The following is a 24,257-nucleotide window of genomic DNA, read 5'->3' on the forward strand; positions in this document are numbered from 1 at the left end:
GCCACGCATGTGACTGCAACTAGTTTTGCAGAGTGGCAGAGTTGCAGAGTGCACAGCATTTGGCGGCAAGTATTTCCACATCAACTGGAATGCTTCTTCATCGCGTGACAAATGGTCGTAAGTTGCTTGGCCAGAGCCTGCAGTTTCGATTTAAAGATTTCGTTTTAGAAAGGCTGCTCCGCAAGTGGCTTATCAGTGGTGCGGCCTTCGGCAGCAGGTGCCCCATCGAAGTGGAGAGGTGGAAAAGTGGAGAAGTGGCAAAGTGGCGAAGTGGCTACAAAAGGGGATGTTACACCCACCGCCGGGGCTTGGTCTGTCCAGATTTCACACCGCGATTTGTCTCGGAGCACAACAGTCCACTGACCGTTCCTCTCGAAGGCGAACAAAGCTGCGAGAAACAAAGAAAAACACTGGGAAATCCCCTGCCCGCCCTTTTGCAATTTCGAGCCAAATTAAACGTGGTCGAACGCAATTAAACGCATCAATAGGCGCTGGTGGGCGTGGTCCGTTCGCAGTTCAGAGAAAGGCGCCAAAACTGAACCTTTCACCGAAGTTAAAATCGCCAAAGAGACACACTTCTCATTCACAGCGCCAAGTTGCGAATACACTTGCTGATAATGGATTGGGATTTAATTTTGGGGATTATGTTACGACATATCAACAACATATGGCCCTTCTAATTGCTACCTTTTTCGAACTTCCACTCCACTCCACAACAGGTGTTGCACCACCTCATTCTGCTCTTCGTCGTTTCCATTAACAATGTCCACGGCATCCTACCACCTTCTGGCTACGACGACGACACTTCGCCACTGCCTCTCCGCCTGGACGACCTGGAACGGGACCACCTGCAGCAGTTGGACCTCAACCGGCCGCCCCTCCTGCCCAATCGCTACGAATGGCAGCCGAATGTGGCCGCCAGTCTGCCGCCCAGCTACATTCAGGAGGCCGCCCAACGCGAGCGGGATCTCGAGCGGAGTCGGCGATTGGAGGAGCTGCGTCAGCTGCAGCACCAGCACCAGCAGCTGAGTTCGGGTTACGCCTTTCCCTCCCACCTGCCAGGTGTGCTCTACGTGTGAGTATTGGCTGAAAGCGAGCTTTTTAAGTTTAAACTATTTTTTGGGGCCTAAAACTAGGTAAGGAAAAGCCCAAGTTTTAGCTGAGACCAGAGCGAGTTCGCCAAACGAAAAAGCTCGTAGCTTTTAAGCTTAAATCAGAAACTGGAAATGATTACGAGAAATGAATAACATACGACTGAACCGGAAAATTAGAAAAAAGTATTCCAAAAGAAAAACACACGCGAAATATAAGACGTGCGTGCATTTAAGCAAGCTGCAGGAAAAGCGTTCAGTTCAACAATTTATATTTACCAATTGCTGTGAAAAGCATTTATCTGCGCTCTGAATTGAGTAGCGTCTTCAAATATATTCCATATATATTTCATAAAGAAAATACCTTGAATGCAGTCAATTACAATGTTCACTTAACAGCCGACCGAGGATCTGGCCAACTGATTGAGGGCTTGTTGGGCTTTGATTGACGTGCAAATTGCCGCTTGGAGATTGCAAATTGGCAACAGAAATGCTAATCGTAAAGGCGACGGATAGGAGCCGTTATTTTGGGCCCAACGATCGCTTTGAGCCAATTTTGGATGGCTAAATTAGTTAGTTAGTGGCTGAAAGTGTTGAAATGGCAGCATTTCACTTACAATCGCATTAGCTTCCGACAAATGAAGCCAGCGATTGCTGTAATTCAAAGGACTTAATCCGTTTCTTAATCAGCTTCTTTTCTTTTCCTTTCTTTCAGTGGCCCCACGGCTGCCACGCCCACTCCCACGCCCTCGCCAGCGACGACAACGGTGGCCTCCTCAGCTAATCGATTCGCCAAACCCATAGTTCCCTACGACTTGGATCTGGAGCTGCGCGGCCTTCCGTATGTGACCAGCAATGCCCTGCCCCTCCCAGTGCCACGCCCCCTTCCGCCGCCCCATGCCCGGCCGCCGTTCATCTACGGCTTTACCGCCCAGGGTGGCCGGGCCATCGGCCAGCCCCTGTTGGTTCAGCAGTCCAAGCAGTTCGCCTACGCTCCCGCTCAGCCGCCCCAGCGCCACTACGCGAATGGGCCGCGGGTTCCGCTGCCGTATCCGCCCAGCTTTGTGAGCTTCACCACTCGACGACCGGGCGGGCCGGAGAGGATCAGGCCATTCCGGCCATCGCAGCCGGATCCCACGCCCGATTTGTTCGCTGGACGCTCCTCGAAATCACTGCTCGACTCGTACATTCCCAGCTGGGAGGTACTGCGCCTGATCAGGCAGCACCAGCCACAGCCACAGTCACAGCCCCAGCAAGGATTCACTCCCGTTGCACGGCAAACGCTCGCGTATCTCGCTCCGCCGCACTTGAGGCTCTACAAGCGAGACTCGCAGGAGGAGCGTTCGAGAATCGTGAAGAAATCGCTGGGACAGCCCGGTAAACTCAAGGACAACTAACCACCTTACTTAGTTCGGGTTTAGCGTACGATTTAATTATTTGTTTCTTAATAATACCTACAAATACGAATATTTATTGCAGCAGAAATAAGATTGCATTTTGTTTGCCAGGGAAAGCAGATTGCATTTATCATCTGATGCAGTGTTAAAGTCGCTTATAAAGAACCTATTGCCATCCGAGGTGAGTCTCGTGATGAAATTAGATTTCTCCGTTCATAAAGTTGAGCGGTGATCACATAACAGCATACAAATGGGCAACAAGCCGCATCTTCAGCTCTCCAGCTCTCCAGCTCTTCAGCTCTCCATTTAAAGCCAGGCCAGGCCATCGCAGGCCAAAAGCGAAGCCAATCGCATCAAATGTGCAATATGTGACTTTGTCAATGAGCCAGTTGAGCCCCAAAGCCACCGATTCGATTCCTTGGACTCTCCCCCAGGGGTTTTGCTCACGTAATCGCGGCCATAAACCAAACAGCCAGCAATAACAAACAATTACGCTGCGATGCCACTCGGAGTGGCCACAAAATTATGATTTGTGTGGCAGTGTGCGGAGATGCAGAGATGTAGAGATGCGGCTTCGAAATCCACGAGACAGAAGACACGAGACTGAAAGACGGACAGGTGGAGATTTATGCAAGTAGGAAGCGAAGATGCTGCAGTTGCAACTTGCGATTTTCGAGTTGTGGCAGTTGTTTGCGTTGCCTTTTTTTTCGTTTCGTCTCGTTTTGTTTCGCCTCGTTTCGTTGCGCTTCTTTTGGCCATCTCATGGCTGTTAATGAAGCACAAAATTGCTGCATTGTTTGTCACCCATTAAATATGCAGACGACAGACGGAAAGTAAGGATGATGATGATGGCGCTGACGGGCAGCCCTGCCCTGTTTTAAAGGGTATTTCCTGGCTGCCGTTGATTCCGGTGACGACAAAGACCACACTGAGAGAAAGGCAGTGCGCAGTCAGGTGTGCCACACTCAATCCATTTGGTTTATTTTATTTGAGAATGAATGTAAGAAATCCCGATGCCACTGTCAGAGTAAAAGAAAACTGAATTGAGCCAGAGCCAACGACCTTCTCGTGGGGTCACAAGTCGCTCCAGTTGTCCGAACCGAAATAAATCGTGGGCTCGATCGTAAATATGCATTCGAATTGATAAAGGGTCGCGCTTTGTGGACGATGCCCACGGTCAGTCTTCTCGATCTTGGTTTTTGGTTTTTGGCTTTTGCCTTTTGGGTTTTGGCTTTGTGTGAGTTGCGATCCGTAATCCGTAGGCCTCTTCATCATGGGACTTGCCCAGCACAATAAATAGTCAGCCGTCATAATGCCGCATTATGACGTCTGACTAAGTGACATTGTTGCACCTCTGAACAATGAGCCATGGCTAGTTGAATTGTTGAAATTGAGCTAAGGTTGTGAGTTGGTTTTGACGCTTCATTTTGCAATGTTTGCTTAGCCGCGTCTTCGATTCGCTGCGGTTATTGTTGGCATCGGAATTGGGCGGAATCGAGTGGACTGGAGTGCCAGAGCACAAAAGAGCATCGAACTGGCGAGCTGACCAGCATTTCAATTGCGCATTTTCCTTATCGGTGTGCGCCCATCGATGGCAGCTTTACGAAAATGGCAACAAAAGTAGCGACGAAAGGATACCCTAAACGTTGAGCCTCCTAGCATTAACATCCAACTATTTAAACCTAAATAAACGAACTTGTTTCGGTTCTATGCTCGCATGCACTTTCTTTAACGCAGCGGAAGTCCTACGAGTTCATCATGTCACTTTTGGAGATTGTCGACGACCCTGAAACGCCTGAAACGCCCGAAACCCCAAACTCAAGGGTACCAGCGGCAAAAACACTTTCGACAGTGCAGCCTCGTGATTGCGAATGATGTTTTTGGGTTTTAGTTTCCAGTGTTCAGTTATCTACTGCCTTTTATCGTTATCTCGCTTCGCTTAGTGTCGTGTCTTGTGTCTTTTGACAAAATGGATTACCAAATCCCACCAGCGACGATCCAAATGAAAAAAAAAGAAGAAAAAAAAAACTCCACTCTTGTTATGCCATTTCTCCTTTGGCACTGGGCAAAGCCAAAAGCCAGTCCAAATCCCAGGCCAAGCCCAAGCGAAAACAACTTAATGCGCCAATTAAAGTGCCACTACTCGCGGACCTCTGGCACTCTCTATTTTTCCCATCTGGATGGGATGCTCTGCAATTGTTTCGATGCAAATTTCTGTTGCTGTTGCTGTTTCTGTTTCGATTGGTTTGCGGCTTTATGCGGGCCAGAGAGATACAGAAATAATCATAATGAACCCAATACGTATTCACTCAAAATGAAAGGCCCCGGGGAATCGGACTTTTAAGTCCAGGCCTTTGTCATAAGCCAAAGTTACGCCAATATTTTTATGGCTTTGAACTTGAACTGGAAAAGCCCAGACAAAAGCGCCGCTCTTTTGTCCCCAAAGAAATTGGAAAGGTTTCCCAGTTCCCTCCATATCTGGTTAGGTACTATGCATACATATACCATATACAAAAGGGCCATGTGAAAGATTGCTCTCCCATGGCGAATCAAGGTCGATCTATGATCTATGATTCTCAGCTCGGGAAGTAATGCTCAGACGGCAATGGAATATATTCAATGAATAAAAGTGCGCTTTCTCATCTGTAATAGCTCCCTTATTTATGCCTGTGCCTCAAGCTTCGTTTTCCCAATTCCGCAACAGTTTTTCTCTGCATTTTATCTCTCTGTATCTGACCAGCATCTAAAGTACTCCAGCACTTTGTTTACAGTTGGGGCAATCCCAGACAACCTACACCTTCAGTCACACACAGAGACGTGCGGTGTCATTAATGGTGAACTTCGGTCTTCTTTTCCCGATCCCCAATCCCCGATCCACGGTCTACGGTCCACAGTCCGCCTTCGCCTTTGCCTTTGGCTTTGGCGTTGGCTTCAGCTTCAGCTTCAAAAATTCAACTTCAACTCCAACTCCGAAGCCGATATTCCAGCTTGATGCAACCCGAAGACCAAGTTGTTGTGCTGTGGTTGCGATATAAAAACCGCGAGCATCGCCAGCGCCATCCGCAGTAAGAGGCGCGACTTTTGAACGCTAGCACCGCTCCGATTCCGACTCCGACTCCGAATTCGAATCTTAAACCAAAACTAAAATCAAATCCACATAGACACTCTAAGCCCAAGGAACCCGGCCGTGTACCCTTGCTATTTTTTTTCTGGTTCTCAAAGACACAAATGTATTGAAAAGTGCATAGAATATATAACATAAAAATCGGATTTTGTGAAATTGTGAATTGTGACCTGGAATCGCCATGAGATTAGCGCTAATATTGGTAAGAGCAGGAGTAAGATTATACAATCTCCTTTGGAAAACCCGGAAACTAGACCCACCCACCAATCGAATTGTGCAATTTGTGCGGGATAAAAACTAGTCAGTCGTCGGCTGACAAATTAATTTGCATTCAAGTGGTGCAGTGGCAGCCAAGCCGGCTTAGAAAGTGGTTGCAGTTCAACCAACTCAGCCAGGTGTACGATGCAATGAACTCCCAACTCCCAACTCCCGCTAGTTGCCATATCTCGATAATCTTGACCTCTTCACTCGCTCCACTGACTACTGCCCTTCGGCCACTTAACCACTTGGCCACTCGGCCATCTGACACTGCCCTTGTCCACTTTGCCAGTCCGTGTCCAGTTCCATCTATCAAACAGCACGATGGAGGGGCTGAGTTGTGTTGCGTTAGTCGTCCACTAATTGGACGATAAAGCGGCAGAATCACAGGCGATTGGTCAAGTGGTCAGCAGAAATCCGTTTACGCAAATGTGCACACAGAGCGAAAATTAGGGGTGGTAAATCGTCTTTTCATTGAATCAAGCTGACTAGCTCTGGGATTTATAAAATCTATGTTTCAAAAAGTAAAATGTTACAGTTTTTTAACCTCTTTGAACCAGAAACTGATGATATAGAAGATTGTTGAAAGATTTATAAATTATGAAAGAAATCGTCATCAGAGAGCGTTTCAAATCAGATTATTTAAAAAAATGTGTTTAACATAAGAAGTTACTAAGATCAATAAGTATTGAAAATTTTCATCAGATGGCGAAGAACGTAGTGGATATTTCCTGTATTTAATTTATGTATATTAAGAGGATATTATTCAGTTATCTCAAATAAGAATTGTGAACGAGAATCTTGACTATATTATTACTCTTTTTACATATTGTTACTCTATGTACATGTTTGGATATAGTATTTTCCTTCTCAGTGCTGGGAAAGACTCAAGCGGCGCAGGCAGAACTCGTTTGCTGAAGTCGCCACTCGTGTGGTTACATAAAGTTATTACGCCCCATCCGAAGGGGAAGAAGGCGCCGCTCAGCCAGTGGCAGGATAATCTGTAGACGTCTAATTTACATTTTATTGTTGTGCTTGGCTTTGATGTTGCAGCAGCTGGTGTGTTGCTGCTGCGGATGATGCAACAACGAAAGTGAAACAATAACCAACACACCACACACAAGCTGGGCAAAATCCAAGTCCGACTAATTTGCACGCGTTGCGTGACGATCGTTTGCCCCGACTTGCTGTTGTTTGTAGCTCGTAATTTGTAATGCGGGAATGGGAATGGGAATGTGAATCTCATCTCTGCCGCAAAAATCGCCCACCAACTCGATTCTTTGTGCGGCGAGTGAAAGGCGACTTCGAGGCCCGATGCAATTCAATTAAATTATTACAGAAAATAATTGGTAAAGATAAATCAATGCGAAAGACAGATCTAACTAGTTGCTGCTCTGCTCCGCTCTGCTCTGCTCCTTCTGTATGAGAGCTGGAGCTGGAGCTGGAGCTGGAGCTTACATAAAAGCGGTCCGCTCCTCGGGTCCCACAGCTCCCACAGCTCAAGCGAGGGTTTGACAAAAATTCGCAACTATGCGCTGTTGCGGCTGTCTTGTGGCAAGTGTGCCGAAAAAAACTCTTCCTGCTTAACGGCTAAATAACAACTGCTGCATAAGCAACCAGCAGTAAAGAGACGACAACGACTATTAAAATGACTTGACACACTGTCCTAGTTTCGGGTAGCACACACTCACACACACACACACACACTGGATAATCGAGTCACAAAGTGCAATTAAAACTTAACTACCCAAACGAAGTACGAATTTATAGCTGGACATGGAAAAGTGGGAGAGGCGCATGCTTCAATTATTGCATGCAAAATAAATTCCAAAATAAATTATTTTGCTAGTCTTCCATTTCAATCGGAAATCTGACATTAAAGAGTAATGATCAGTAATGAGAATTACCTAGCCTAAACTGGATTAAAAACAATATTTTCAAGCTAATAACTCATCATAATTCGCATGTATCAACAACAGTTATCGACCGTAACCTATAATCGTCACCCAGATAATCGTCATTTGATCGATGAAAATCGAATCATTAGTGTATCTACCACCATTTGCGAATCAAATGACTGAAGGCACGAACTGCGAACAAGCGCTAAAATCAAAAGACTTAAGACACGAACTCAAAAGCAACGAGATTCAATTACAACACCAATTCGCTTGATAAAATGTCAAATGTGAAACCTCTTCTCAGCGTGTGTTGTGCATCGATTGGTTTAACGATCGATATTGAGAGCGAAATCAAAGCAACACCACGAGTGGATGGCCCACAGCTTTTGTCTCCAACTCCCCCTTTGTTCCCCTTTGTCTTCCTTTATTGTCTTCGCCTCTTACCTTGAGCCCGAACCAAGATTGGAAACAAAAGCAATGATTTTCACAATCCAAGTTTAGTTATTCCAACAATGAACCTAATGGCTTTTCGATATTGGAACATTTAAGTAGCTAAAAATTAAAGAACTAAATTTCGTAGGGTTTACAACATGACTTCCTGTTAATTTCGATTCGCAAACTGGGAGCTAAAACAACTCCTTACTTTATTTGAAATTCTAACCGTATAAAGGCTCATTTTTTTAGCCAATTTATTTATTTTATATATCTCTATTTTACAGGGCACTCTTAGTGCCATAGTGTGCTTGGCCAGCGGCTTGAGCCAGTCAGAGGGGAGTGGTTCAAAGGGCAATGGATTTCCCAAAAAGGTTACCACCCTGAAGAAGCGACCAACCAAAACGCCAACGACAGTGCCAATTTCCATCAGCAGAGCAACCACTTTGAAGCCCAGTAAGCCACGCGTAAAGATCGGCACATCGGCAACCACGAAAAGCACCACCAAGGCACCGGCCTTAACCGAGACATTTGGCAATCTGCCGGCGGATGATCTGGAATTCATTAAGGAGCTGGACAAGCAGTTCAAGCTGCACGGAGACAAGATCAAGATTAAGGTGGAGAGGGATAATTCCACGAGCAGCGGTGGCAAGAACAGCAAGAGGACCATCGAGGGGGATTTGGGGTGAGGCCATGAACGAGAAGATTACCCAAATGTATATTAACCCATTTAACTTCTACATCCAAACAGATACGGCTACTCGCATCCTGGCTATGATTACACGCCGCCCAAGTTCATGTTCTATCCGTACTCGCAGCATGACATTCCCTCGGGCTTCGCCCATCCCCAGCCACTTCCAGAGGAGCAGGAGGAGCCACACCAGCCGGCAGCGCACCACCACCACAACCACGAGCAAGTGACCAGCGTGACCATCGAACCCTCGTACTCCTACGAGCTCAAGCCCCAGACCAGCTATGAAAGCCAACCGCAGCACACCGCCCCCGAGCAGCCGCAGATTGATCTGCCCCAGGACGAAGCGGAAAGTCCTAGTGCTGCAGGTGGTTCCAGTGGCCACGGGGGATATCAGGAGCCTGTCATTGTGCTGCGCATTCCGGGACCCGCCAAGTACGCCGCCCATTTGCAGACCCTTCTCCAGCAGTACCTCGAGATCAGGGCGGCCCAGTACCTCAGCTTGCTCCAGGAGGCAGATCAGCAGCAACAACAGCAGCAGCCGCAGCAACATGTGGATCCTTCGCAGCAATACGGGCCGCCAGAACCTGCCACCTACCACCAGGAAGTGAGCTATGCCCACCAACTGGCGCCCACGCCGGCACCAGTGCAGTATGCACCCATCGATGATGTCTACCAGAGCTACAAGGGTCGCCACCAGCAACAGCAACAGCTGCAGCTGCAGCAGCAACAATATGAGCCGCAACAGTACTACGCGCCCATGGACTACCAGCAGCCCACACAGTTCTACTATGCCCAGCCGCAATCCCATCTGCAGCAGCAGCCCCAGCTCTATCTGATAGCAATGGCCCAGCCGGAACCGGAGCCACAGCCACAGCAGCAGCAGCATCATCATCATCATCATCAGCAGCAGCAGCAGCCAATATACGTGCCAGAATCTGATCCGCCGACAGGTCCTTCAGGTGTTCCCGAACAGGATCCGGAAGCGGAGCACAGTCTGCCCATCACGGAAAACAACCCACGACCCACCCACACCAAGGTCATTTTCAATCCGTATCCCTACCACCAGCAGCAGCAGCACCACCACCAGCAGCAGCAGCAGCATCAGCAGCAGCAACAACAGCAGTCTGACATCGAGGAGCAGGAGCAGCAGTCGGAGGACGAACGCCCCTTCAACTACCACGCCCATGCGATTAAGATGCGCCAGGGAAAAAGGGCGGCTAGGCCGGAACCTGCGGATGCGGATGTGGGGCCCAGTTCGGGGGACAAGGGACTGCAACAGATCAGGGAGTATGTGAGGGAGAAACTGGGCGCTGAAATGGGCTCGGCTGTGGAATACAAGACGACACAGCTGCTCGAGGGCTGATGTCTGGATACATGTCCACTTGGGGGCGTGGAAACTCACTTGAAAGAACGCACTGTCTCTGCCTGGATCAACTACACCAATTTTCAAACTCGGCCATGTTCAACGATGCCTCAGAATTCTCGACATATTTAAAATCTGTTAATCTTTAACCATCTTTAAAACGAATTCCAACATCCGGAGACATCTTTCGCACTCATTTCCATCACATCTGCTGATTGCAGATGTGTAAAGTAGTGATGTGCTGCTTACTTTTAGGGCTAGGGGCATAAAGTCCAGCAAGACAGTGAAATCCCAGTGAGTGCCAGCCCCACGTTTACTCGTATTGTTAACACAATTGCTTCTTGTGCCTGATATCCGCTCATTAGTATTTATTCCAAGCTAGAGGAGCAGAAAGATCCCGGGGTGATCCTCCAGCTCCAAATCTCATCTAACACCTACCCGCAATCCCCAAGCCAAGGCATACTTTTGGCCGGAAAAGAGTGCGCCTAAAGATAGGCAGACTTTTACTTTTCTTAGTGAAGAGGTGCTGCCGGGACACATTCGCTTTTCATTATTTTGTACGACGTTTTTTTTATGTTGTTTATATTGTTAACCAAGAAAATGTGCTGCTGATCATGTGCAATATTTAGTCTTAAAATGCTTCTTGATTTACCTATATGTACTTGTATTTTTGTACGATTAAACCGAAAAGAAATTAATTTGAAAACCAAATAGCTCAGTCTCTTTATTTGATTCGGGTATTTCGCCAATTCACGGAAGTCACGCAGAAAAACCATAAAAATATCATCAAATCCCGCGTAACTGAAGTACTAAGAGCTGAATGATTTTTCCACGAGTGTTACATCAAATTTTTGGTAAATTAAATGCACCGAACTGATAGCAGGCACGCAACTGGAAAAGTCGGGGAAAATCCCACAGGGAATTCGCAAGGAAGGGGGCACCTTGCTGGAGAGTACACTTTTTTTAACCATTACTTAACATGGAAAGAACTCTAGGTATGTGATTTCAACTGTATCGATGATAGTTAACCAACAAGCTCCTCTTATACAAAGTAAGTATTATGGCTACACTGTGGCAGCTGTGATGCTTTGAAAATACTGGAATATGATACGTTTGTGCATCGAACTGCTTGCAGACCTCACATACAAGTTTGTTGCGGAGTGGTCTCTGGTAAAGCTGCCGTTTTATGGGTCCATTGTTGGGGCGTAGCAATCGTTCATTTCAGATCTTTAAACAGGTGGTTTTCACTTTTTGTGCATACCGAAAGGAAAGTGCTGGATGATTGATAAGATTCCGGACAGGGAAGAGACCGATTCCCCGAATGACTTTACTGGAAGCCTTCCCAGAGCTACAAGACAATGTGATCGACGTCGCACTTCCCCTGCAAAGTGATATTGGGCCGGGCTGCGAAAATCGGACAGCGTAGAGATCACCATCCCGATTGGAGGATCAAGCGGCAGCGGGAATGCAAATGCGACTGGCGAATGGAAATGGCAATGGGAATGGGAATGGGAATCTGCCAGAGAGTGCGGAAGCCGCCGACCACTTTTTAATTTGAGTGGAAAGTCGACAGGCGCTGCCGCTGCCGCATTTCAAAATTATAGAAATTGGCACAATTTACCAGCCATTGCGGCAGCTGATTATGCTAATTGTTTGGCCGTAGTATCTCGAGTCTTTACGTAAACATCCATGTGGCAAGTGGGATGTGGTAAAAAGGAAGAGAGTGCCATGTGAAAGTACTGGGCGGCAAATTGCAGCAAATTACATTAGATCACTGGAGCACTAGATTAAGTCGGGCTAAAGTAGGTGTCAGGCATTTTAATTGCCGTAGTCATTTCTGATCTTTCTTAGTGACAGAAGAGGTAACTTTGTGTTTTCGGATCTAAACGATCGCCTTCAAAATGGACCTACAAAACAGCAGCTCCAGCAACAAACTAATAGCTTTACAATGTGTGGCAGGGGGAGATGAGAGATGCAAGCTCTCCGATCCACAAACATAACATTTTTCAGCATTTGTGAAGCGTTGCAGCTGCCACAGTGCAGCCAAAGCCATAAGAAACTTTAAGACTTTAAAACTTAAGTAAATGCCGATCGGAGTATGACGATGTCTAAAGTGGAAATACATTTTTGGAGAATTGAAAGCCACAGTTGAGACTTTGATTCCACAAACAGTTAGAGAAATATATGAAAATGCATTTCTTAAAATCTTAAAAACTTAAAAGCTGAGACTACTGTTCATCTGTTTATCTGCTGCCACAGCTGTTTCTTTGGTAGCTTTGGTAGGCAGGGGATTTGGTAGTTTCTGCAGTTTTTGGACGCATAGCGGGGCATGGATAGCCATGGCTATATCTATGTACCTATGGCAATCGCACTCGACTGCTGACTGCTGCCTGCTGACAAGGTTGTTGATCTTCACAAATGTGGAGGAGCCGAAACGCTTTGGCAGCTTTGTTTTGCTTTGCTTTAGCCGCTGCAAAGTTGTTTCGCTTTTATTATTATGGCTATTATCGTTAGTGTTAAGTGTGGCAATTGTTTCATTTTCAGTTTCGTTTTCGCTTCTCATGCAGAATATTAAAATATAAATCATACGCCCTGTGCGGCAGCCATAGTCAATAATACACAAAATCCCCCGGCCAGCACGTAAGCGAAACCGATGTAACCGAGTAATGCCAATTGGCAAGTTATTTCAAGGGGGTACTCCCAGTTCTCCAAGTCCGGATCTCGGTATCGAAATTGAAATCAGCGCTGTTGCTTTTCGGCAACTGCAAGTGCTGCTGCTCTTTCCAAAATCATCATAAATCAGCGAACACTTTTCTCCGTTTGTCTGGGCCCCTCGTTAATTATTATGCACTGAATCAGTGACCATGAAGCCAACCACCGAGTGAAGAGCTGCCACGACCAACCACCAACTGCCCGCAATGTAAGCACTGCGAGAATATTGTAAATGGGTATATAGTATCAATCCCCGTGTCTAAACTTGAATTTAAAAACCTACAACACTGATACAATGCTGAAAGGTTTTAATAGCAAAGGTTTCCTGCAAAGTGCAAGCAGTCATTGGACTGGTGGATTGTCCTGCTGCTTTCCGGACTCCACGTAGAGTGGGTTAGTCACCATTTGTCGTTTAACCCAATAAATGCCTTCGGTGGCGAGGATTTTACAAGTCAATTACGGGTATTACCCCTCTGTGCCGGCAAACATTTCATTGAACTGGCTGTGGTATGAGGGGATTGTTTGGCTTAGCTTATGGCTTAATTGGCCATCAAAGTGGCAGCTGAAACAGAGGCCGAAACCGAAGCCAAGAAACTAAAAACTATAAACCAGTTGTCCCGTTGTCCTCTCTCTTTCGTGCTGGCCGCCTATCGCCTTCTCTTTTCCACCTTATCGGCTTTTAATGGGCGAACTTATCACGCATACGCCGTGTTGTGCGTCGATGGCTTATTACGATTCGAATTGTCATCGAAAGTGAAGCGATCTTTCTCCCCTTCTCTGTCTCCACCTGTCTCTCTCTCCACTGCACTTGCACTTTTCTCGCTTTTCTTTGGCGCGCACATTCGCATAAATTTTCCGCTGCAGCGGTCCGCATCATTATAAAAGCCTCGCCTCGACAGCTGGCCGCTAACAATCCCAGCTGAGACTCCGGCGCGCCATGATGTCAGCGCCAACATCTCGATTCCGTCATCTGCAACATCAGGAGCACCACCAGAGCCACCAGGTCCACCACATCCACCAGGTTCACCCGATCCGCGCCAGCCACCTCGTCCGCATGGGAGCAAACATTCTCAGCCGACGGCAATGGTGCCTCTGTCTGCTGATCATCGTAAGTAGTGCGCCCACGTCCAAGGATTCGGATCCGTTGATTTGCGAGGAGTACCTTTTTTTTGTGGTGCATAGTGATCCAAAGTGAAGTGACCAATTCAAAAACCATCCATAACATGGATAGTACAACAATTTTCGACTTAAAACTATATGTAGTGATACGTATTTTGAAAACTGATTTTTTATTTAACAATTCAGTGAAGAAGTGTGATAAATGTAATCCACTGAAAATTCTTTAGGGAGAAAATTCTTTGGCTATTTAGTTTTAGTTAAATTTCGGAACAAAACACCATATTTTTGAAAGAAGGACCAAAAATATGAGCCTGTCCACTTCTGTTGTTTAATTGCTCTCATTGCTGTTTTAATTGCTCTCATTAGAATTACGTTTTCGATGGATAATCCTAGAATTCTTTTCCCATTCCGCCCGAAAAGGATCCATCACTTTGCGAATCGCAATTGCGTGCTGCAAGTTTTTCATGCCGGTGTGTCGTTGCCCTCTCCGCTGGCAAACGGTCCATTGAACTTGGCCAACTGAGCGCCGCCAACTCAATCATACAGAAAATGACTACCAACCGCCTCCTCCTTCTGCTTTCTTTCTCTTGTCCTCCTTGAAAGCGAAAGCGAATTGGCAGAGTTTAATTAGTTTAATTGCGAAGTAGGCACAGGCAAATGGCTTCGAACCGAAGAGGCCAAGTTGAGGCAGTGCGCATAACTAGCACCCGCTGAAATGGCACGCTCTTCAGTTGGCCAAGGTTCTTTGTTTGGCTCATCTCTTTACACATTATACTCTTACAAACGTTATGTAAGCCATGTGATTGTCGGATTAATTGATTTGTGTAAATTTCAAATAGCTGTGATTGAACTTCTTTCTCCCAACAGATGACGACGCTTTGCAGTGCCGTATCTGTGACCTCGGGAACATCTGGCAACAGTCGCCGTCGTGCGGGAGGTTCGGGAGCAGTGTCCTCTCTGGAGGACACTGGGGAGAAGGCGTTTCCCGATCAACTGGCTCTGGCAGCAAGTCGTAGAGGCTCCGACGATCGTGGTTACTCCAGGCGGGGATCAGTGATACATGGCAGATCAAAGGAGGCGCCCACCAGCAAAGGTAACAAAACGTCGCTTTTTTATTGGCACACATTTTGTAGGAGCCTGCAAGTATGCAATAAACCGCAATCGACATGCATTGTATACTTTCCAGACTACAGCTTTGGTCAGGTGGAATTAAATCTCGTTCGCCCAGAGCACGAATCGCATCCGAAGCTCATCCTGAGCACCACAACTGCAGCATCCGGATCCGGATCGGGATCGGGATCGGGAGCATCTGTCAACCTAGAGGACTCCCAATCGGCAGCCGAGTATGTGGCCAATGCCATCAAGTTGGCCTACAACCAGCCACCGATTCAGCTGAAAAGTCAAAACCAAAATCACAGCCCTATCATTAACCACATCCAGGCGCAAAAGGAGCAGCAACCTTCCACCCAGAGAAGTTACCAGGAACAGAGACGGGATAGGGAGATCCTGGAGCTGCAGTTGCAGAAGGAACTGCAACAACAGGCCCTCATCCTGTCTGCCGGACCCTCGTCGCCACCCTCCTCCTCTGGATCGTCGTCCTCCTCTTCCCCGCCGTCGCCCGCCCTGGCACCTGCGCCAGTCTACGAAAAGGAACCCGTGACCCGGAGCTATGAGCTCTACGAGCACTCCACCGAAGCCGAGTCCCATGTGCAGGCCCAAGAGCAAGACATCGAACGCCACTATCGCCCCAAGTACAGCAATAACTACAACAACAACTACGCCCCCTATCAGCCGCCGCAGATTTACAGAAATCTCGAGGCCGAGGCCGAGGAAAAAGTCAGGGTCTCTGCCTCGACGGAGATTCCCAAATCGGAGATCATGAAGCAGATTGAAAAGTCCGTGATCAAGTACATGAAGGAACTAGAGGCCGAAGGCAAAATCATAAGTACGCCCCAAGAGCCGGCCACGCCCCCTCCACCACCGCCGCCTCCGCCGATCACCAAGACCTACTACAAGTCGCAGACGCTCTCATCTGGTATCCACTCCGGTTCCATTCCCTCCTCGCACACGCACTCGCACTCAGAGGAGAAGCGCTACAGCAGCAGTACAGTGAGGCCCAAGTACACGGCACCACCAACGACGAAACAACAACAACAACAGCAGCAGCAGGTGCACCACCACCAGCAACAGGTGCTCCACCCACAGCACCACAGCCACCAAATAGCCGGGAAACTGAGGGGCTCTTCATTGGCGCTAACGAATTCGAAGCCCATTCAGCACTTTCAGTCCGAAACGGAAACGGCATATCAGGCCCCCGATTTGCCAGTCGACGAACTCAGTCCGAACGTGGAGTTCATTTACAAGATCAAGACGCGAGCTCCCCTGCAAACGGCCACGGTGAAGACTGTCTCGAAGCCCTACACTTTGCCCCTGAAAAGTGCTGAGCACTTTGACCACGGTGCGGCCCTGAAGAACATCGAAGAATTCGATCTATCCCACGTAGTTCCCACTCCGGATCGGGTGGAACGGGAGCGCGAGCGCGAGCGGGAGAGGGAGAGGGAAAGGGAGAGGGACAGGGACAGGGAGCGTGATTCGCGGGAAGACCAGGAAAGGCTTACCAACTCGGGCAAGCCGCACAAGTTGTATTTCAATTCGGAAATCTATCACGACATCAATGCGTTGCCCTACAAAAGTAAAGAGGCAGCTCTGCAGGAATATCGCCACAAGCTCAAGGCGTCATCCGGGTCATCCGGGGAACTGCATCCGGATTACAAGGGCTACTCCGCATCCGGTTACTTTGCCGAGCCGGAAGCGGAGGTGGAGAATGAATCGAAGCTAGTCCTCAACGAAGAAGGCTATCCCTATCGTTATGTGCTCAAGAAGGAAACGCTGCTGGATGATCATGACCCCTGGTTGTCCCACACACACGGCCACGCCCACCAGCACGCCCACGGCCACGCCCACTCGCACAGCAACAGCAACAAGCACCCGAGCCTCGAATACGACAGCTACAGTCCGAAGTTCAACAACAATCCCGAGGGCTACGGCTATCAGCACACGTACAAGGTCAGAGGTCAGCCAGGCGGCGGCGCCGGGTCGGGGGGCGTGGCTGGAATAGGCGGCGGCACGACGGCAGGAGGTGGAAAGCGGGGAAAACGGGGAGGAGGCGTTCATCCCAGGCAAGAGGCGATTAAGAAGCAACTGCGCTCATCGGAGGTCAAGGACTTGGAAGCCAGTTTGGCTTTGAGGCCACCGCCCAAATAGTAATCCCCCGCCCCCTCCCCTTCGCTCGATTAATCGAATAAGCCGCAAAAGTCCACCACCCTCATAGCTTATTTTATGCCAGAATTTCGTGCATGCTTCATTGTATATGCTATTGTCTTTTTTTTTTAGAATCTAAGTGTAAGTACGATTATTTATTGTATGGCCCACTGCTGAAAGCGTAGCCAACTAAAACAAACGATAACAAATTACGCCAATAAACAAATTAATGAAATAATTTAAAATTAAAGCTACTATCCATCTATCATTCCAAGCAATTGACACGGATTGGAAGTTTATGATAACCGCATGAACTAGATTTTCCCCGAACCCCGCACCCCGCAGCCCAGACCCCGCACCCATTTTTCCATATTTTTGTTAGTTAGAGTAATGGGTATCAGATAGTCGGGGAACTCGACTATAGCGTTCTCTCTTGTTTAGTTTCGATTTTTATTCGGCTATTTGTTTTGCTCAATGTGTGGGTGTGAGTGCGAGTGTTTGAGTGTGTGCGTGTGATGTAATTAATAATTTTAGCAAACAATTATGAGGCAGCCGCCCACAACCCCCTCATAAACTGATTGAAACATCCAGAGATTCAGCCTCGGATTGGGTAAATCACAGTAAAAGTGCCGCTGCTGCAACGTAACTCTTTCTCGATGTCAGTACACTCGCCAGATTTACGTTCCGGTTATATAGGAACACAAAGTATACGGGCAAGAATCTGTTGTAAATGGCAGAAAAGAGTGTCAAATGTGTAGTTACGTGAGATTTTGACGATTAATCGCCAGCCCAGCGGCCACATTGTCTCTATTTTTTTGTGGCTCAAATTCGGCACCCGCTCACGCACAGATTTTATTCAAGATCATATAGTGGTTCAGCGACGACCGATGGTGGGTATAAAAAGTATTTTCACTGGCCATAGCCAGTCATTGCTCACTCAGCGTTCAAGCCCCCAAATCAGCCGCATTGATGATGCTCAAAGTCGTAAAGGTGAGTCGGGTGAATTCCCTTAGCGGGTCCTTTCGTATTAATAGCTTATCTTGCTAGATCCTCTTGCTCTTCGCCCTTCTGGGCGTGGCCTGTATCCAGGCCGTCGTGGTCGGACCCCAGCCGCTACACAATAACAACCGGAACGGCTACCGCTACAATGGCCCCGCCCACAAGTATCTGCCATCGGAGGAGTCGCACTCGCACGGCAGCCACTTGGATTCCAGTCACAAGCATGGTCCGCAGGGCACCAGTGATCCCTACAACTCACATCATTACCCAGCACAACAGCACCATGAGCAGGGAACGCAGGAGCACGACCATCAGCAGAAGGAGCTTGACTCCTGGCAATCGCCTCTTGCCCAGCAGCAACACCAGAGCTTTGGTAACCAGCCAAATCATCAGAACGCCTACAATGAAGGACATGAACACCAGCAGCATCATGGATTAAACCTACAGCAACATCATGAATTAAACCAGCAGCAACATTATGGATCAAACCAACAGTATCAAAGTTACGGGCAGCAACACTATCAACAAAGCTCCAACCAGCTGCAACATCATCAGTCGCAACACTTAGCCGAACCAGCCCATTTCCAGCAGCAGCAGCCCCACGAAATTCAGGGACACAAGCAGCATCAGCAGAGGAAGGAGCTATGGGACTCGGTTCCAGAGCAGCAGCCCCAAGAACACGAGCCTTGGCATTCCTCGCAATCTTCGCATGGTTTCCAACAACAACAGCAGCAACATGAGCAGTTCCGGCCACAGCAGCATCACAATCGCTTTGAGCAACAGCTTCCGCTGCGGGAAGACCTGTGGCAACCTATTCGTGAACTGGACCTGGAGAAGCTGCCATCGGCAGGGGCGCACGCCACTAGCCACAAGACGGTTGCTGCTCCTGGACGAGATGTCAAGCTTGTGCCAAGCTACACGCTCTCCAGCGACTTTGAGCACGACCGCTTCATTGGACTGGATGGTGTGGACACTCGTCTGCTGACCCAATCTCTGCCAGATGCCTACCGCAAGCAGCTGTTCTCCTCGCCCCCCGAACCATCGTCCTTAAGCCAGCGGCCGCACCAGCAACTCAAGCCTGAAGCCTCCGATTTCCTGCAAATGCAGTCCCACTCGTATCAGTTGCCCTCAACGTTCAGCACTCACGCGGAGTGGCCCCAGGACAAGGAGCAGCAACAGGCCACCGGCAATCGCCAGTACTCGACTGGTGCCTACGCAGTTGCCCCTTCGTATCTGCACACCTCCGAGCCACACACCTCGCAACCGCCCAAAAATAGCTTGCCCCATCCTAGCCGTGACTTCCAGCCACCTTACTACTGAAGCCGCCCTTGAACGGACCTAATAACTGAATAAACTGGTACACGGATCGTCCGCCAGATGATCGTACCATCTTCAACATTCGCTTTTCTTCGGAAAAGCATTTGGTCTGAAAAGCAAAACTTTTATAGTAACAATTGTACAGATAAATACTATTTCCCTTTTTTTTTATATTTAATAAAGAGTGCATTGGTGAACATACGGATCTTGTGGTTTACTTGATAAAAGCAGATCTTATGAACGTATGAATAAAATGAGTATTTGGCGCTCATGTGATATCATGCCAAACGCGAAACAAAGACGACCTTCATAGCTGGCCAAAAGCGAGCGTGGCTAATTTGATTACGATTTTCGCAGATAATTACGAGAATCTTTGTAATTTTCTCATACTTATGCTGCTGTTTGTTTAGGCTAATGTTGCCGTGCCGAATTAGGCGCCGCCAAATTAGAGACGATTCGAGTTCGGTGTTCTCGAGCTGCTTCCGTCGTCCAAGTGAAGGTAAAACAAATAGAAACAGAAACAAAGACCGAAACAGATACAGAAACAGAGGGCGCACCTTAAAAACACCCACACGACTGCGCCTCTTGCAGAAATGATATGCGGCAGCAACACCGCAACTTTCATTGCAGCAGGAAGCCAGCAGCCATGGGTAAATATTGCATTCATCAGTGCTCTCCTTTTGGCACACTATTTGTTATGTTCATGACTCGGTTCGGTTTCAATCAAGTCGAGTCATCGAAATTGAAATGTTGGCGTCGTGCGAAGGCGATCGATCGATGAACAGCAGCAGCAGCACCACCAACAACCAACAACTGCCCATTGCTGAGGGCAAACTGGTGTGTGCGACGATTGTGGCACGGCGTCACTTTCATTTTCAGTCGGCAAATTGTTGTACGGAAGTCGAAAGCAACCTATTTGAAACCCATAGACAGACCTTAATGCAGGCAGAATACTGTAAGGCATACGGAATGATTGCTATGGCAATATTAAAACTATCCCAGCCACCAGTGAACTTCACACTTAAATCTTGGGCCACACAACAAGTGTCGTATTCCTCACGGGAAAACCGCCTACACAGAAAAAAACACAACGATCTCTTTTGGTTACTAAATGGTGGAAATTCATGTTGATTATCACCACATTAGAGCATTTTTTTCTGTGCAGCCGGCAGCTAATCTGGGAAGTTCGTGAAGTGGAAAATTTTGCATTCGAAGGGCGACGAAAACGAAGACCAAAAGTCCCCGGCTCAGTTACACGGGTTGTTGATCCCACAAAAGACGGCGAAAGCAATTTTCGAACCTGCAACATTGCAAAAGTGTTTCGCAAGCGCCACAAGCCAAAAAGATAATTTAATCAGAATTAGGTTTAATAATAACCAGAGTTTTAATCAAACTGGGCGTTTCGATATTGGACAATTGGACAATTGGTAGTTAGATGGTTTGGTGGTTTGATGGCGGGATACCAGATTACGCAACCAGGAGGAAGAGTTGCAAGTGGAAGATATCGCTTTCAGCGGAACCACAGATATCGAATGACATCGGGGCGGCTTCTTCTTATATATGCCCACGGCGTCAGGGCCACTGCAAGCATTTGCAACAGACAACCATATTGAGCAGCATGTTCAGGTTTATTCACCTCGACATCCTGGTCAGCCTGTTTGGCTGTTTTGCATTGATGAGGGCACAGCACCACCAGCAATCCCACCAGCAGGAGCTTTCGGGGCTACAACTCCACCATCCCCCGTGGCTGTACTCGATGCCCTGGCGACCTTTGATCCTGCCCACAGCTAGCCCTTTGCCTTCTTTGGCGGCGCTGGCTCAACTGAGTCCTGGCTACACGGGTCCGCAGACCTTTCCTCCAGTTGCAGAGGATCAACGAGCACAAACGCATCAATATCCGCAGCAGCAACAGTCGCAGCAATATCCGCAGCAACAGCAGACGCAGCAATATCCGCAACAGACGCAGCAATATCAGCAGCAACAGCAGTATCAGCAGCTACAGCAATATCAGCCATATCAGCAACATCAGCAACAGCAATACCAACAGACATATCCGCAGCAATTCCAGCATCCGTCCGTCCTGGTGGGCCTATTCACTCCTCAGCTGCAGGCCCCGCCGTTGGCAGCTCCTCCTCCACAGGCTGGCCACTTTAGCCTGCCCTTCAGGCCCTCCCCCTTCGCCGGGTACACGGATGACGGAGATGGAGATGTAGATCAGGGGCAGGGATATAACGGTATACAAGAGCAATCGGCCCAGCAGGAACTGGAGGAAGCGCCCTTCCATGACCATGCCTATAATAAGCCAGTGGCGGAGGGTTCCGAGCAGCCAAGGGGCTACGTCTACTTAGCGCCCAGTAATGCCTATAATCTCGTAAGAACTTAGAGAGAACTTAACGCAAAACAGCACATAAATATCACCTATTTTTTTGCTAATTTATAAGTCATTGTATACCAAATATCAATCAGTACTCGTAGGCTTGCATGAATTCTAACGATATAACCCAGAAACGAACACGGCAAGTAAAGTCAGGCTCTGCAAATGCGATTTTGTGGAGATTTAAGTAGACATTCAACAAATATGTTTTCACTCTCCGGGGTACCAAGTCCAAGTCCAAATCCGAGTGCTAGGTTCATTTCCCGTGGTAAATTCGAGCGCAGCTTCGAGTCTGGGTAATGAAATGCCGGGGATGACTCGCCCACTCTGGAAGACCGCTGTCTTTGAAGACGGCCGTCTTTTGCCATGGGCGGGCTGTGTTTTTGTGCTTGTATATCTGGCAATTTGTTGCCACTCTCAAATGCCTCAATTACAATCGTCTCGCACAAGTCGCAAATCGGTGAAATTATAACTCGATCGACGTGGCAGGTGTGACCTTGGCAGCGGATTGCGCAACTGTCTGCAGGGCGGAGTCTTAGCGGCTGGCGGGCAATTACTTCAACTAAAGCCTCTGCCGTGGCACACAACTGTTGGCCAAAGAAACGATCCCAGATGAGTACCAAAAGCCACTCACAGCGTTCACCAGTCGAAAGTCATGAAATATGTATATCTTGTATACCATACAACAAACCAATGAGTTCTATGAAGAGCGGATTCACGGGGTCTTCGACTCAGTAATATCCCAAAATTGGAACTAACCCGATCGATAATGGATTTCTAGGTACTTAGCTCAACGAGTACGGGCTTGAACTCCACTGTTACGTAGAACTGCGCTTGAGGGTCGTCAGACGACACAAGCCACACCAGCAAGGTGCACATCATTTATCTTCCATGGTCGCGGGCTGTATGCAGATGTATCGCAAAGGTTTCGGGCCAAGTCCATTAGTAGCCATGGGTTACGGGTGCCGAAGGGATGGAGGGGGGGTTGGGCTCGGGGTCGGGGTCAAAGGGGCACTAACAGACCTCAAACTATTGCCAAATCATCATCATCCACGGCAGAGACCCAAATTAAGATCCCGAACGGTAGCAAAACAAATCGCTTTTCGAATTCCGAAAAAAAATCGCGCACCTGGGAAAACAGCAACAATTACGAGGCGAAGTAAGGTGCAAAAGGGAGGCGCAAGAAGCGGAAGAGGGGGAAGAAGGGGAAACCAGAAGAGAAAAAGGCGGGTTGCTGTAAATTAAATGCAATTTACGCACAAACTAAGGTGCTTTTGGGAAATGTAAGTGAGCCAACAGAGGAGGAGGTAGCGAGAAAAGGTAACGCACACATAAACATGAATACAACAGGGCCAAAATGGCAAGTTGGCAAGGGGCGTGGTGATGCAGACATGTGATTTTACAAAGTGTCACTTGAACTTGAGTGGCGCTGTCAAGTCGGTAACACTGGCACAGTGGGTATGAAATGGTACTGTAAATCAAATATTTAACAGGCCAATAATAACATAATTTCTTTATAACAATTAATATCAAAAGCTGTAAATATTTATCTAAAACGCACTCACTTTGTTTTGATCGGGATCCACAAACGATCCACAAATTATCGACACTTTGCCAACACTAGGTCTTTAATCACACATTCCTTTTACGCTTTTCGTTCCAACAGCCTGCTTCATGGAACGAGGGGCACGGCGGAAAGCGAAACAGAGGCGAGAACCGTTATGTTTCACAAGCCTTAAACAAGGTGTAAATGCGCATATATCCATATTTCAGCCACAAATACACAATTTACTAAATTAATATGAATGCCTGTATTAAAATGAATACTAAAATCCTTTACGCACTTTTTGGGAGCCCCAAAATATGAGCTGCGCGCGGCGATTGCAAATGAAATTAACCGAAGCGAGGGACCGAGAACCGTTATATTCCGCAAGACGCAATCAACTTATAAATGCAAAATGATCACTATTGCAGCTAAAACTTGTACGAATTCCCGGTTTAACACCGTTTTAACACCGATTTAAGTAAATCCTTTTATTCCTGGCACACATTTCGGGAGCCTTTAATTTGAAGTTGCGCACGCCGATCGCAAATGAAACTGACCGCAGCGAGAGCTTCGCTCGTCGCCCGAAAGAAGAAGAGTTGTGTGAGAGAGCGGGAGAGAGCAAGGATGTCGTTACAGTTTGAGAACATTAGGAACAGTGGATGTGCAACAGTT

At 47.8% G+C, this 24,257-nt stretch overlaps 6 protein-coding genes across 6 annotated transcripts in view; 5 read left to right on the plus strand and 1 right to left on the minus strand.

Moving 5' to 3' along the window:
* The window catches only part of LOC122624898, a 140,354-nt gene extending 116,612 nt beyond the window's left edge, over nt 1–23,742 (minus strand). The window contains exon 1 of the mRNA XM_043804658.1: nt 23,605–23,742. The gene's annotated coding sequence lies outside the window, so the exon portion shown is untranslated. The remainder of the gene's footprint in view (nt 1–23,604) is intronic.
* Nucleotides 112–2,488, plus strand: LOC122624012 (wiskott-Aldrich syndrome protein homolog 1). The gene is made up of 3 exons (XM_043803430.1): nt 112–117; nt 720–1,075; nt 1,807–2,488. The coding sequence occupies exons 1-3, from the start codon at nt 112–114 to the stop codon at nt 2,486–2,488; spliced, it is 1,044 nt and encodes a 347-aa protein (XP_043659365.1).
* LOC122624897 (putative mediator of RNA polymerase II transcription subunit 26) lies at nt 5,794–10,257 on the plus strand. The gene is made up of 3 exons (XM_043804656.1): nt 5,794–5,814; nt 8,488–8,885; nt 8,952–10,257. Exons 1-3 carry the CDS (start codon nt 5,794–5,796, stop codon nt 10,255–10,257), a joined length of 1,725 nt encoding a protein of 574 aa, XP_043660591.1.
* Nucleotides 13,956–17,352, plus strand: LOC122624894. Its single transcript, XM_043804654.1, has 3 exons — nt 13,956–14,077; nt 14,956–15,181; nt 15,275–17,352. The coding sequence occupies exons 1-3, from the start codon at nt 14,024–14,026 to the stop codon at nt 17,350–17,352; spliced, it is 2,358 nt and encodes a 785-aa protein (XP_043660589.1). The 5' UTR covers nt 13,956–14,023.
* LOC122624900 (basic-leucine zipper transcription factor A) lies at nt 18,217–19,866 on the plus strand. The gene is made up of 2 exons (XM_043804663.1): nt 18,217–18,339; nt 18,397–19,866. The coding sequence occupies exons 1-2, from the start codon at nt 18,319–18,321 to the stop codon at nt 19,666–19,668; spliced, it is 1,293 nt and encodes a 430-aa protein (XP_043660598.1). The 5' UTR covers nt 18,217–18,318; the 3' UTR covers nt 19,669–19,866.
* Nucleotides 21,168–22,048, plus strand: LOC122624903 (ATP-dependent RNA helicase DHH1). The gene is made up of 2 exons (XM_043804667.1): nt 21,168–21,544; nt 21,611–22,048. Exons 1-2 carry the CDS (start codon nt 21,284–21,286, stop codon nt 22,046–22,048), a joined length of 699 nt encoding a protein of 232 aa, XP_043660602.1. The 5' UTR covers nt 21,168–21,283.
* Nucleotides 23,743–24,257: the final 515 nt, after the last annotated feature.

Source organism: Drosophila teissieri, chromosome X (genome assembly GCF_016746235.2).
Source record: "Drosophila teissieri strain GT53w chromosome X, Prin_Dtei_1.1, whole genome shotgun sequence".
In the NCBI taxonomy this organism is placed as follows: Eukaryota; Metazoa; Arthropoda; class Insecta; order Diptera; family Drosophilidae; genus Drosophila; species Drosophila teissieri.